This window comes from Malaya genurostris, chromosome 1, assembly GCF_030247185.1.
Source record: "Malaya genurostris strain Urasoe2022 chromosome 1, Malgen_1.1, whole genome shotgun sequence".
Taxonomy (NCBI): Eukaryota; Metazoa; Arthropoda; class Insecta; order Diptera; family Culicidae; genus Malaya; species Malaya genurostris.
Window position 1 is genome coordinate 148,657,514 of NC_080570.1, and position 16,190 is coordinate 148,673,703.

The 16,190-nt window shown below is 36.8% G+C and overlaps 1 protein-coding gene across 8 annotated transcripts in view; it reads right to left on the reverse strand.

The window, feature by feature from the left end:
- The window catches only part of LOC131426173 (stromal interaction molecule homolog), a 49,415-nt gene that overhangs the window by 7,415 nt on the left and 25,810 nt on the right, over window positions 1-16,190 (reverse strand). For 6 of the 8 annotated variants that reach the window (XM_058588676.1, XM_058588677.1, XM_058588675.1 and 3 more), the window contains 2 exons: window positions 7,731-8,136; window positions 7,458-7,616 (listed from right to left, as the gene is read on the reverse strand). The exons of 1 other annotated variant lie outside the window; for it this stretch is intronic. In XM_058588676.1, the coding sequence (XP_058444659.1) occupies window positions 7,458-7,616; window positions 7,731-8,136 (565 nt within the window). Of the gene's footprint in view, window positions 1-350; window positions 634-7,457; window positions 7,617-7,730; window positions 8,137-16,190 lie in introns of all 8 variants that reach the window. One more of the 8 variants, XR_009229060.1, reaches the window with a different exon arrangement.

Here is a 16,190-nt window from a genome sequence, read left to right on the forward strand (position 1 = left end):
TCTTTTAAAGTCCCACCTACGAATAGTCGATGGTTACCTGTATTCGAAATATGTCTGTCTTAGTCATGAATAATGATCTAAATTCTGCACACAAAACTCGAAAAGAGCATTACTTCAATGAATGGAGAAGTTTGAAAAAACTGTTGAACCTTTTCAAACAAATTTTAACATGAAAACTCACAAAACGTAATGGAAATTGAAGCGATTGACAAGACAAACAACAAGCGCGACGTTAGAAAGCAAAGCCATCTACGCAAAACCTGCTGTATTAGCTTGCAACCCAACAACAACTTTTCAACGGAAAAACAAAACCCAAAAATTCGACACCAAAGCAACCCGCGTTCACTCACGGTTTCAAATCACCAAATGGCTCAGGACAGCTTCGAGCTTCCCTGTATCGGACTCTTCTTGTACACGCGCGAACTACCCTTAAAACTACAAATAAATACACTCGTTTTCACTACACTCAGTGTGGGAATACTATCTTCTGAATTTTTTTTTTGTTTTTTGTTTTTTTTTACATCCAACGGTCAGCTCGATAGCTCCACCATCCTCTACTAATTAATAAAGGGATCGGTGATATCACTTTTGCTACTGCTGTTACTACTGTTCTTGTCCTGGAGGTATTGACGCCTAGAATTTCCCAGATTCGCCATCGAACATCGGTTTGAAAACAAATAATGGGAAAAATTGTACATTTCATCACATTATAAAAGATCAACGAAACTCTACAGGTTCTAGCAAAGTGTGTTTTGTTTCAGTGTATGTTTTGAATTTGATATGTGAATGATTTTCAGTGAACATGTGATTCGACTGATGAGAAGCTTAACACGCTTAGGACAACTTACTCGAATATGAGTAACATTCTAGTCATATTCAGAAATAGTATAACTTTGAAAAACAGAAATAGTATAACTTTGAAAAACGGTCGAATGTTTCTGCAAGCTCCGAACACGAACTGCTGTTAATGATGACTTTATCCGAAAACTGTTGCATCTGACTTATTTAATCCGTGTCAAGTTAATAGAGGAAATGAATTCCTAGTTATACTTGAATATTATAAACAGAAGTAGCCGGAGCGCAGGATTGGTGATTAGATTATCTAAATACGTTGAGTAACCTTCGAGAAAATTTACCCGATGAAAAATGTGCGATTAGTCGGTTAGGTCACTTATACCATTACATCTCCGGAACCGGAAGTCACAACCATTTAATCTTTAAACTTGATAAATGACTCAAAAGTGTCTCTCAAACAAGCCTAAGCATGTAGAATTCAGTTTAGTTATCATCGAGAAATTTGAGATAACAGTGCATTTTTTCGAATACGTCAATTATGCCATTATACCTCCGGAACCGGAAGGTGACAGCCATTTGATTTTCAAACTTGATAAATAACAGCTTTCAAACAAGCCTAAGGTTGTTAGAACCGGCTCAGCCATTTTTGAGAAAATTGAGCGGTATAAACCAAACACGTTTTGTCGGTTACGTCACTTATACCGTTTTATCTTCGAAACCAAAAGTGACAGCCATTTGATCTTCGAACTTCATTCACAATTCCATAGTAGCTTTCAAACATACCTCTAGGCTTTTTTCAAAATCGCCTAAGCCATCTACGATAAAATTGAACCATAAAAACAATGTGCTTTGTCGACTACGTCACTTATATCATTACATCTCCGGAACCAGAAGCGACAGTCATTTGATTTTCGAACTTGATCAGATTTTTGAGCTGCTATTATTTTGGTCTACGAAATTTAATGTGGACAGCCTTCACCTTGAAATTTCGAGTATGTCATTTTACATGAGAAAGCTAGAATAAATATAGCAATCCTAAAAACAAACGAACAGCAATTTTTGAGGTTATGTCCGGCACTCTGTCACTGAGATACGTGTCGTGAGATATTTTTTTAAGTATCGTGAGTTGTTGAAACGATTCAAAAATGATGATTTTGCCAAGTCCGGCGAACTAACAAAATTGACGCAAGAGCGAAATTTTCACACAGCTATTGGGGGTATAAATAAGTTTGTGAATTGTCCATCGCTAGCCACTACTATTTCCTATCTTTCTGGCAATTCACGAATACCATTTTTGAAAAATTCAACCAATTTGGCCACAATTCATGAATCGATCCACTGTTTTAATTTCAACATAATTTGAGAAGTGCTGGTTTGCCAGGCCAAGCTGCATTGGCCGGACCACATAGTAATTGGAAGGAGCAATGTCTGGGCTATACGGCGGGCGGGGTACGACTTCCAATTTGAGCTATTTTAAATATGTTCTACGAGAATTGTCAGTTGCGAAATTATAGGGTGGGTCATTTAAAGTGTAAACATCGGACAACCCAATAACTTTTGACAGAATTGTCAGATCGACTATTGACGTACCGCGTTGGAAGCGTCAAGTACACAACAAAAGAACGCGCTGAAATTGTTTAGCTTTACTTTCGAAACGAGGCCAACTTCTGGTGAAAAATCATCACTTCACAGACGATGCACATTTCACGTTGAATGGATGCATTTATGTCCCTGTAAAAGACTCTGTTGATTGAGGAACAGTCTCTATACGACCACAAACTTACAGTTTGGTGTGGTGTTTGTGCCTATTTTTTGCTAAGACGATGATGGAGCAACGAAAACTGTTCGTAAAAATGCGTTTGAATGGCTACTGGTTTCATCAGGATGGTGCAACATGCCATGCAGCTCGACCAACAATCGATTTGTTACAATCATTGTTCCCCGGACGAATCATATCGAAAAACGGTGATTTTGACTGGCCCCCCGAGATCACTCGATTTGACACCACCAGATTTTTTTTTCTGTGGAGCTATTTGAAATCCAAGGTATACGCTGATAATCCAAGAAACATGGAGTGGCCATTTACGCGATATCATTTTCAGAAACTGAATAAATTTTAAACGAAATGAAAATAAAAAGGCGGGTGGGTAATGTCAGAGACATAACTGTATGTCGTGAATACGAAGTCAGTTTCTCTGACGGTAACGATTCTGAAATTTTTAACTGAAATTCAGGAACCGAATTTTTTATTCGAATGCTAGAATTGATATCTGAAACTCAATTTCGATGCTAGGTTCGGGTATTGAATTCTAAACCTGAACTCGGTAACTGAGTTCTGAATAGGTAAACTCATCATTCGAGACCAGGATTCTTTTTCGGTTTTGAACTCTGAACCTGGATTCTGATCCGCAGCTGACTTTTAGTTACAGAATTTCAAATTCAGTTTTCAAATTCGGATCGACAATTCAGCTCAGAAGATCCAGAATGTAGTTCAAAGATCTTCCGAATCTAGTTCCTAAATTCAGTTACACTTCTAGAATTGTACAACTGAACTTTGGAACCAAGTTCGAGTAGAATAATATTTTACCACCATGCAATTTAACTATATATAGTAGAATTGAATGGTGTTAAAATATTATTCCAGTGAAATTATTCTACTAAACGCTCAAGTGACAATTTAGTGGCAAAACTCTAGACTTGTATTCTGGTTTAGAGCTCCGAACCTGGACTCTGGAATACAATTTAGAACTCAATTAATGAAATACAATTTAATTTGAAATCTGTTCCCGGATTTTGGATTTTCTGATCTGACATTTCAGTTCTAGAATTCAGTTTAAATATTCACATCCAAGGTTCAAATCTCGAATCAATCCTGATCTCAGATTCAGAATTCGATTTGAAAATCCCGAGTTTTTCGGTTTCAGCTCCAGAATTATGGTACTTGATTCTGGCCTTGGCTTCTGGAATTGAAAAAAATATCAGGTATTGGATTCTTAAACTGAATTTCAGAACTAAACCATAGAATTGGATTCTGATCTTTACTGAACGAGTCAACTATGTAGGCAAGAATAAATGAAGCATCAATTAGAAGAGCTGATTTTGTACAATGTTCCCCATCGTTATTCAATTTTCGATGTATTTTGCCACAATACAAACGACCAGCACCAGGATGACGCAATCGCTCTTGTTTGAAGCGAAACTGGTTCGGCGAATGTCCCACAATCGATTCAATATTGAACTGAATTCTTGATAGTTATAGAACTGGAACTGAGCTCTGGACCTAAACCAATCGGAAAGATGCACTTGTTTTACTTCCTACTCAGTCAACTGCGCATGCTAGAATAAACGAAATATATGAAGTGTTACCCTTTTATACATACTGGGTACGAGAAAATTGTTATCATAAATTGCTGATCATATTTCTGATGTCATATTGCAAAAATTATGTTGATATGTTAGATACAACAAAAGATATTCTCGATCAAAAACTTATCACTCTCTCAGAGGGTAAATTCTGGAAAGGCGCTCCATAGTAAAGTAAGTCGTATTCACGACAATAAAAATATTTTTTTTGTCATATGTTTTGTTCAGAAACAAATGGTTCCACTTTAAACGGCCCACCTTGTACATTGTCGTGTCTACCGGTGTATTGTGACCGTGTTGTTTTTCAATGCTCGGTTCAAACGCATTAATTGTCGTCGGTAGACCGCCTCCGTGATCCTTGCACTCGGCTGCAGTGGGTCATATTACACCACATCCCGCCGGTTTTACCATATAAAGAGCATGACATTGTATGGCCCGACGTTTTGGATTATCGTAATGGATTCACTCTTCACCGCCAGTAACAATTCGATACCCTTGGTTTCAGTTCTTACGGCACCCAATTGCCTACCTTTCGAATCATTTTCACTGCTTTTAAACGCTGGCAAACGGCTGGTTAAGTAACTCCGAGTGGTTTTGCAAGTTCTTCTTGCGTTTGTAACGGGTCTTGATCCAGCAGTTCCTCCAATTCTTCATTTTCAAATTTTGGTGGCGCTCCGACACGTTCGTTGTTTTCTAAATCATAATTGTGACTGCGAAAACCACTTTCGACACATTCGCTCAGTTAGATCATGCTCATTATACACTTCCACGAAAAAACGATGACTTTCGGCGGCTGTTTTCTTCATATTGAAATAACTCTTCGTATGAACACCCTCGTGAAAAAAGTGTTGTGGTTTACGCTTTAGCTAAATGTCACATACTTATTCTGAAACTGTATGGCTGTAGCTTTCAAACGCATATTTGGAAAGGAAAATCACTGAAAGAACTATCACACTCGTCCTCAACTCTGTATTTCGTTCGAATGTGAAATTTGTCCTTCTGTTTTTCGATCGTGATTGAGTTTTCCGTGCTTAAATATTACACAATCAAAATACAGAACGGAAATTTGTACATTTTATCGAAATTCAAAATAATACGAGTCCGTAACTTTTCATCACGACAACACTCGGTCACAGGTAGCGACTCTAATCAAAAACTATTTCGATAATATGGTAATAGATGTTCCTTATAGTTTCCTTATATTACATTTTGGTGGGGAAAGGGTTCCAATCAGCTTTTTACAGCCCTGTCCAAAATGTATTGCCCTCCCCGTTAATTTGTATCAGGCCGAATTAGCGCATGCGCGCCATATAAACGCCTCTTTCAATATGAGGAAATTACATTGTTACCCAGCAGTTTCTATTATTTCTTCATGTTGGTTTTCTTACCTTTGTTCATAGTTTGTATTCTGTTTTACCTTAATTCCAGTGTTCTATTCAGCTGTGATTCGTGTCTTTTGTTGTCATTTTTCACTCCGTACTTTTGCTGGCATGTTATGTTGCTTCCAATATTCCTTTCTAATTCTTTCAGCATTTTCGTATTTCTTGTTCCTCATCCAGTCATCCGTTTCCAAAAAAAAAAAAAAAAAAAAAAAAAAAATTAGTGTTTCATTGATCTTTGTAGGGCAGCTCATCATGGTTTGACGGATAAGAACTGAGGACATGCGTTTTTACTTAAATGATAATAACACTTGGGTTTAATAGTATTGCTACAGCATGTTCACATTTCGTTATCTTCGGTTGATTCTTGACAGTATATTACCATCCGCTCAGGCACTTTTGAACATCTGGTACACTGACTCGCAATCGAAATGTGTCACAACCAATTTGATACAACACACCCGAGGGAACGGTATAATGTATGTTGTACACACAAAAACACTTACATACACACAGGCACATACGCATACACACATGCATACATACCTACATGTATTCCACAAGCAAGCATCACAACATTGAGTTACTATTTCTATACTAATAGATTCTAACTAAAATTGGTGTGCCAATAGTCATCTCATTAGTAGAGTCACCATGTTATTTTACCGATTACTCGACTTTCAATGAATTTATTGAGATAAAATCGAATGCAAAATCTTTGCCTCGTCTGTAAGAAGCAATGGAACATAAAAGTAGTTCAGAAATGATTCAATACTGCTGTTTTAACGAACAAAAAAAAAAAAGCTCCAGATTTCATGTTATTCTTGAAATTAATCTATCAAACAGAGATAACAGATCTCACTCTAACTAATGGTTTTCGTACATGAAATGACTAATGGATTTGAGATGAATGGGGGTACCGTTACCCAATTTCTATCTCTTCTATTGGTCGATCGTTAGTCCTGAGCTGAAACGGTGGCCTTTATTACCGTTCTTGCATGCACTCACTCTTACATTTCATTTACACATCATCTCACCCATCAGGTCCCAAACGATACATCCTTACAATATAAACTGGATGAACATCGTTTGACAGCTATCAGTGGTTTGCTCATTGGTTCGGTCATTATTATTTTATTATATTCTACAATATTCTATTTCATTCCACAGTATTCCATGGTACACAAACCACCAATAAACGTCAAAGATGGATTCGATTTACCGTTCATTTATTGTCATCGTGTGAAATCCAATTGGGATACGTTTACTCTACTTAATTTTCACTTCACACTGGTAATAAGGGCCGGTAGTATGAAAATAAAACATAAAAAAGAGCTCAGTTAAGCCCTACCGGCCTCTCCAACCCCGGATGTTGGAGCGTAATGCAATCAACATCTTATTCAAGTCGTTCCATATATTATTCATTTAATTCAATTATGAAACTAAAAACTGTAACGCATATCTTTATCAAATTGTGACGCTAATTGATTGTATGTGATGATGTTTGCAATACCGTCAAGCCCACCAACCAAAGGGAGGGATAATATGGTAATAGATGTTATATTCAATCTCCACTAAACGTTCTATTCGGAATACGCCTCAATTCGTTCGAGTGTCATGTGAGAACTGTACTTTTGATAGATGACTCGTCTTTTTACTAACCAGGAGGAGTTGAAAGGAGCGCGTGCGTATATTGTGTAACGAAAATCTATGACAAAACTTTAGTACATGCAATAGTACCCCAATCGGACACCCGGAACCCGAAAAAGTCGCACAGATCACAATTCAAACTACAATCAAATTTTAAATACTAGACTGGCACTGGAAATGAGTGATTCAAACATTCAAAAAAGTATACATAAAAAATATCTAAGTATCGTTCTAAAAGTTCTACAAGCTCTATAGAACGCGCATCCTTACCTCTGTGACGACATAGTTTTCCGTGGCGGTGGCATCGGTGTCTTTCCCAACCCGCCCTGCACAATCTGGGGTAGCTTGGCCGGGACCTTCTTCGATCGGGGCGGCACGGAACGCTCGGTCGAAGAAGTGATCAGCGTTTCGTCGTGCAAGCTTTGTGAACTAGAGGTGGGTGGCGTGTCAAAATTTTTAGAGGATAAATCAATTACAGGAAGCCGTCTTTGGAAGAAAAAGAAAAAACAAAACGACGCGCATGCGAATCTTCCGGAATCTTACCTGTCGTTAATGTTCTGATGTTGACCGTGGTGTTGGCCGTGCATCGGCAAACTGCTGTAGGAAAACGGTGATGACATCGGCGAGGAAGGTGTCGTGGAAGAAACCGATCCGGAGTAGTTTAAACCGTTACTACTGCTGCTACCGTGATGGAACTGCTGGTGGGACATCGTCGGTGAAGATGTTTGCTGCTGCTGCTGCTGTTGGCCTTGATTTGCCAGATAGGCCATGGCGGTCGTCGGTGCTACGATGCCGGTACTCAGCGGGTTCAGCGACGTCAGCTGTAGATTCGAGGTTGCCGGGTAGCCGCCACCAACGATAAAAGTGACGGTGTCTCGTTCCCCACGTTCGCCATCATCACTGGCGGAGGAGTCATCGCGGATCCCCCGGCACATTCCATCGTACAAACCTGAACCGTTTTCGGGATCGTATTTTCGTTCGATAGCATAGAAAAAAATTGTGCAAATTTACGTACGTACAAGCGATACACATGGAAGAGAAAAGAAACGAAACAGAAAAAATACGTTACCAAAATACGTACAAAATACAGCAATCTACAAACTACACCAATAGGAAAAATTGTGAGTGAGTGTGATACTTTTACAATGAAACCAAGTTACTAGTGTGAGAGCTACTGAAGTAGTACATTGCACCAGGTAGTGAACGAATAAAACCAGAGTCTAAAAAGTTGTGCGCAAAAACCATATGAAGTGTAGAATGTGCTTTTGTAGATGTGCTGATACTGGTGCCTTTCTACAGCATTGTTGGGTTTTTATAACTTCGCTATACTCTGTTCCAAAAAGTGTTCATGTTTATTACTTCTTAACATTATTCAGAATTACTACCTATCGACATTTTTTTACTGATGTTTTACATTTTAAAGTTTTCTGTTGCCATTTAAAGTATTATGCTTGGCTATCTGGATGTTATATATAAAAAATCGACCTAACTGTTCACTGGAAAAGTCCTGAAAGCAGGATTAGAATCAATCCAACCGCCAATTGAATCGGAACTACTAACGTATTTCACAGCATTTGTCTTCCAAAAAGTATTTACGCTATTGTTTTTGTTTCTAGGTTTTATAATTACTTTCCGAGTTATCCAAATTTGCTTGAAGAAAATCCAATTTTTTTGACAATATCTGTAACAATTGGCCTTGCAAACAAAATATGTTTTGGAACTTAAATTCTACACGATAATAGCTATCCAACAAGCCATAGGTTGTTAAAATCTGTCCATTTTTAATGGAAATATCGATAAACGATTCCCCCTATTCCAGTGCACCGGGGTTCCAATTACCACAAAAAGCGTTTTTTGTTTGCACTTCAGCGGTTGACTTTGAAGCCCGAATGCCTTCAGATGAATTTTAGATAGGAATTTTCCCCTTGAATTTTCTTTTGATATAATTAAAATTGTCAGTAATCCACCTAGAATCCAATTATTGAAGGAATATTTGAAACGAAAAATTATACAATGGCTAGAGAACAGTTAAGAGAATCATAAAACTGTTTATGAAAATCTTGAACACGTTATAGAACTGACTTTTGCTGGTTTCATAAGTTCTAAACTAATGATACTCGAAGCGTTTTTTTCCGCAGTGTATACATTATGAAATTCATAAGTGTTTTTTCGTCGGTGTAAGATTGAACACCGCAACAGAGTTGCCATGTTATTTTTTCAAAAATCTGTCTGACTCGAAAATTTATCTGGATTTATCTGTGTCCAACTATATGTTGTACAAGGAAATTTTGACAGGGGTCTTACAACCCATCGTTTAGAGGTCAGAAGGTAGTGAGACCTGACAAAATCTGGTGAAATTTGTAAAATCTGTCAAAAGATCTGGTTTGTTAGGAAGTCTGTCGAAACCAGGGATGCCAGGTCATTTTTTCAAAAATATGTGATCAAGCCAAAAACCTGTCTGTGAAAATTTTGTGAGCAAAAAAAGTCATCGAAATCATTTTGGTGAGCAAAAAAAAAAGCTCTCACTACCAACACGCTCTGTACCTGTTTACTCAACCGCTCTGTACTTTCTGGTGCTAAACTGCGCTCGATTTCAAAAATCTGTGATTTATTTCAAAATCTGTGATCATTTTCAGAAATCTGTGAAAATCTGTGATGATTTTCGAAAATCTGTGAAAATCTGTGTCATTTTTAAAATCTGTGCAGAAAGTTCAAAATCTGTGAAACACAGATTAATCTGTAAACCTGGCATCCCTGGCCGAAACGAGACAAATCTGACATTTGCCAGATAAATCTAGAATAATTATAACGCTACTAAGGAAAAAACCTTTGAAAATGTTTAATAATATATATTTCAGAAACGGTGGGTCCGAACGATTTGGTAAGGACTATGTAAAAAAAATTAGTAACGTTAATATTTTTTTTGTTATTTTTTATTTTAAAAATAACACTTAAAATTCAAATATCTCAAAAAATGTATTTTTGTTTTTTTTTGCCTTTCTCATATAGAAAGGCTATACAATCACTGCATTCGACTCAGCTCGACGAGCTGAGCAAATGTCTGTTGTGTGTGTGTGTGTGTGTGTGTGTGTGTGTGTGTGTGTGTGTGTGTGTGTGTGTGTGTGTGTGACAAATATTGTCACTCACTTTTCTCGAAGATGGCTGAACCGATTTTCACTAAATCAAATTCAAATGAAAGGTTTCATGGTCCCAGAAAAAGTTTCTGAATTTCATATGGATCCGACTTCCGGTTCCGGAATTACAGGGTGATACGCACCAAAATATGGAAATAGTGCATTAAAATGAATGTGAATATAATGTCACTCACTTTTTTCGGAGATGACAGAACCGATTTTCACAAACTTAGATTCATATAAAAGGTCATATGATCTCATACAAAGTTCCGAAATTTCATTTGGATCCAACTTCCGGTTCCGGAATTACAGGGTGATATGCATAAAAAATGTGAAAATAATACACAAAAAAAGTGAAAATAATGTCACTCTCGTTTCTCGGAGATGGAAGTTCTTAAGATGACATAAGAATATCCCAATTTTCATTGGGATCAAATCCCTTGTTCCGGAGATAGGGTGCTCAGTTTGAAAACGTCAATTTCAGGAATACTTTGTTCATAAGCTACCTTTTTATATTGGCTAGTGATTTTATCTAGTTTCCAGATCATGAGACTCTGTAACAAAATAAACCAATGATAGTCCCATAAATGATTTTCTGAATTTTATCCAAGTCCGACTACCGGTACATTGTTTTCAAAAATTCAAATCGTCATAGAGAAATAAGTAAATAAGTTTGTAGTTCATGTTAGTGTATAGTTAAATGAACCGAATGTCACTACGACAATATCCAGCTTTCGGTTCCGGAAGTACCGGCAATAATAATCAAATATGATAAAATGGAGCTCATTTTACTTTCTCCCATATGATTGAATAGATTTTCACTAACATAAATTCAAAGTGTATCGATATAGTAGTATTATGAAACAGAAATCTTCAAAACTATTTTCTGAACTTTTCAAATTGTAGTATTTCGGGGAATTTCTGCTGTAATATACAGGAGAAAATGAAAAAAGGAAAGGCATCATTACACCACTATGTGGATTAAAACCGGTTTTTTCTTATTTAATATGTTGTAACTAAAGTCCACAGTCAAATACTCTCCATTTTTTTTAGAATGGAGTAATAATAATAATAATAATATTTGAAATAGTAACATATTTATTCTCAAAATACTGAAAATTCTTGAATATCATGAAGAATTTTTTTTCTATTTTACAACAAAATTTTCTGAAAGAACGCCAAATTTCCAACAAAAAGTTATTGATAAAAATATTTCTAGATGCTACCGTTCTCGAAACAGCGGCTTGAAAAAAAATGTAACGATTTTGGATGATCTTTAATTCTAGTTTACATGGAAACAAATAAATTAAACAGTAAATTTCCTTGAAATTTTTAAACAAAAGCTAGTATTCATTCTATTATATGTTATTTTTTTATATTAGAACGTATAAAATATATGAACGTATAAAATATATACGTGCTGAATATTATTCGTGTGATTTGTGTGAATGCGATTACGGTACTTCATTTCATCTTATATGTAACTGTCGCGCATTGACGTAACTACGTATCCGAGTTTTTGGTTCTCCATACATGGTTGAGTCTGTGTATGCGGAGCTAGAATTAAAGGATATTCTATCGTTTCTCACCCAATGTGGTAAGGAGCTATAGTCAAAAGGGTTCATCGTTCTTCCTGGAGTGAATGAAACCTTTCTGTATTGTAACTCCAAATAACTAGGGGAACGTGCCACTTGAGCCAATTAGTTCTGATTCCCGATTCCAAATAAAATATATGAAGAAGACAATGTATATTTTTCTTAGAAAATCAGAAAGTATGTTTCTCGGTATGATATAAATATACCCAGTTTTATGATATAAATATTTTTTACATAGTCGATCAAATCCAACATTTCTGGAATATATATTATTGAAAGTTTTCAAGGGTTCAATTCTTAGTCCCTTCTCGAAAGTAAGGCTAGAGTTAAAATGACAAAACTTATGATGCAAATTGTTTCGTTTTTCCATGAATAACGCTTTTCCAAAATTTGAAAATAAAAAAAAACAATAATTTAATTTCGAAAGAAATCTGTCATTTGCGGTTGATCTGCTCAGCACAGCCTACAAACTAAAAAAAAAGTGTTGAACCAAATTCAGTAGAATTTTTCCCCTTTTTTGTTTCCTCGGTCTAGATGACGGTTTCAAATTTTAGGCACACTTCACCCTGTGTTTCCAGAACCGGAAGTCGGATCCGGATGCAATTTAATAGCAATCTAAGAGACTGTAACGCACAAATAAGTAAATTTTGGGTAAATATTTGGTTTTATTTGAAAGATAAATTCATGACAATTATTTTGCGAACATGATTTCAGGCATATGTCCTCCTCGGATCTCCTGTACGAACGCCATACCAAGTAAAGTAAAGGCTTGGTATTATTTACATTCCTTTTGTGAAATTTGACCTTCTGTTGCAACAGGTTTCGCTGTCGATTCATAGCGTACAGAACCATCGCAAGACTGATGCTACGGTCCTATTGACACTAAGAATCCTTTCAGGACGGGGTTCGAACATACGACAACTAGCTTGTAAGACCTATGCATTGAACCGCCAATCCGAGACCTACGAACGCCAAGCGTTCGGTTCAATTTTTGACCACATTCAAAGTGATAAGCTTGTTTGCATAGACCAGCGATTTAACATAGCCTCACAAAAAATAATCAGGAGGAGTCAGATCACACGATCTAGGCGGTCAATTGACGGGGCCAAAACGTGAGAAAACATGACCGAAAACAGTCCACAGCAAACAGTGCACTTTTCTGGGTGTTACGATGTCTCGAGAACTGAGTCGTGAGGATTCCTTTTGCTCCCAAAATGGTAATTTTGCCACGTTCAGTGGGTCATCACGAATTGAACTATTTGTTGTAGGTGGCAAACCAAACCGAAGCGTGTTCGAATTGAAATTAGAACTGATTTTGGTATCTCTTTCTAGTTGCTTTATAGAAGAATTCATAACAACAATCGTTTTGTCTCGAATCGCACAATTTGTTCAATTAGATTAGACGTAGGAAACAAATACCCTTTGATTAACTCGCGTTACCTAGGCTACGGAGATGTCACACGAAATACGCAACAAATGTTGCGTCAGTTTGTTGCAGCGACAATCGGGTTGAATGCTACATCGGGTTGAAACTTGTTTACATATCAAATGATTTGCTAGTATCTTGCATAAGTTTTTATTTCCTATTAAATTTTGGCAACTTCTACGCTTCTTCTATTGCTGTTCTATTTGACCTGTAAATTATTCTCAACGGAATACGACGCCTACTTTCACCTTACAGCTAGTTTCTATCATGGAAACTCTTGATTAATCTGGTGTGCTATGAATATAGTGATGCAGGCAGGTGGTGAACCAACAATGTAGGGATGGGGTGCCAGTGGGTGAATATAATGGTTTGATTAATTCGAGCTAAACGATAATTCTTAGGAGCTAATCACACACAAACACACACACACACATACTCGGTCCAGTTCCGCATAAATGGGAAAGCACCAAACAAGCAATAGGCAAGCAAAATTAAAACGCATACAGCCATGAACTAGTATTTGGTGTTACTTAGAGTAGCATCTTCAATTGAATTAAAAACTGATTGCGTGGTGGTAGTAAAAGTAGTAGTTTCGGCAGTAGTAGTAATAGTAGTAGTAGCGCTCAGGCTTAAACGCAAGATAATCGAACTAACATAGGGTATTGCATTATCAAAAAAAAAAGTTCTTACCTTGCACCCGTTTCAGTTCATTTGTGCTAGTATTGGAATCACGCTTGTTGCTAAAGGTTTACTGCTTTCGGACACTCGCACAGCTTGGGTCGTTTTTTAGTACCCTACTTAAATCATGTAATCTGTTTCAACAATGACGAAACGATTTCGAACAATGATTTGGTCGTATTTATTTTTGTTTTGTTTGGCACGGGAACGGAATCGAATTGTTTCAGAAGTGGTTTTTAGAACGTTATTAAATTTTTTTTCAACAAACATCGGGGTTAAACATCAATCAAGCCAATTACGAAAATGTGGGTTTGGTTTTTTTGCAGCCATTCAAAAAAAGAATAGGCGATGCGGAGTAGTAGAACCGACTATGGGAAACGGGGAAACATGAAAGTCTGAGTTTTGTTTTGTTTGGATTAATTAAATTGTAACTAGCAGTAGTAAAGGACGAATGAAAACAAACAGGCAGGTTTTCAATTGTAAGAAAAATACAGCTTTAATCAAAAAAATAAATTTAAAAAAACACAATAATAGTAGTAATCATAATCATAATAGTAATTAAATCCAGTAGAGTTTATCTTAACACTAGCGAGCCTTTGATCTTAAGTAGAAATGATTAGTTTTTGTTTTGTTTCTGTCCTGATCGATTTTCGGTTTAGTTAAATGAGGAGATTAAAGCGATCACTTGGTATGTAATGTTGAGGTTCTAGAGGCTACTTTCAGCTTTACTGATTTGCTTCACTTTAAAAGTCGCCGACGTTCGAGTCGGTAGAGTTTGAACTACTTCTGTTCTGTGTTTCAGACGACGTTAGCTCTTTTCCAACAGAATATTGTTCTCAGGAAAAACGAAAACAGAATTGTTGGTGGTGTACTGAATATATTTTACTCTAACAAACGAGTTCATTGGAAAAAAAGAAAAAAAATGTCTGTTCATGTTGTTGCTAATTTCATCGAAAGCGTGTGCCTCGAGTATTTTATAAGTGATGAATTTAAATGCCGAATTCTCGACGTGATGAATGATCAAAATTTTCTACGAAATCAAAAAAGTCGAAAAGTCTTCTGTTCAACTTCGAGAAATGGTTTATCACTATCGTTAAATAACGGTTCATTCCCTGTTGTTATATTTTTTTCTTTTCGCAAGATATACAACAAACGTAACTCTAATTACAGTCAATTCAAGTAATTTTCCTCAGCAGCCCCTTAGTAGCCCTTTTTATTCTTTTTAAATCAAACAGCACCATTGGCATACTGATCTCGTTCGGAAATCCTAATTTGTCAATTTAGATTATTAAATGGTATCCCAATCAAAAATTGGTCACCTTCAATTTGAACGCATTGTTTTTCATCGAACATTAAGGAACCTGAATGCTTTGTATTTTAAAAATGTGGATGCAGGATCATGCGTACACTTTGATTTTGACATCAGTTATTAAAAAAAAACAGTATCGAAGCAAGAGGATCCACACGTCAAAATTCTGCTCCCGCATCGAGAAAATCCGAACTACTCGCACGCCAACATGACGAAATTATCGAATTTTACCAAATCAACTGTCACGAATGTAGAAAAAACAGGTTCTGAGAACGTTTGCCGACAACCAGGAAGGCTGGATCGGGAAAAATTGAAATCCAGGTTGCAAAAGTCTGTGAATCCAACAAAATGTCTGCTGGCTTTCATTTCTCTAAGAAGTATAACACACGAAACTGGTTTGACGAGCAAAAAATAACAGTGCGAACAAATGAAAAGTCTGTAAACTTTGACGAAAGTCTGCGAAAAACTCGATTTTGAAAAGTCTGCAGCACTTCATGAGATATTTACAAAATCGCAGACAAATCTGCAGACCTGGCATTCGCAAGCAATGTGGGAGTGTCGTCCAAAGTCGTGCGTCAAGTTACAAAACTGTCTTGCAAGACACGCGAAAGCTGTACATGAATACTTGAAACGCCTTTCTAAACTAGATAGCTATACGACAACTTGAAGAGGAGAGAAAACAGAGATATCCCCTACAACCTTAAACTGTCGAAATTGGCAAAATATCTCGTTTGGCAGGCCATCTGCTACTGTGGCTCAAGAAAAGAAGCCATAAGTATTGTCCAATTGGGTTGTTCGAGCTGTTGATGTGGAACAAAGCAACCAACATTTGGAAAGACTGATAAGTTCAATAAAACAGTT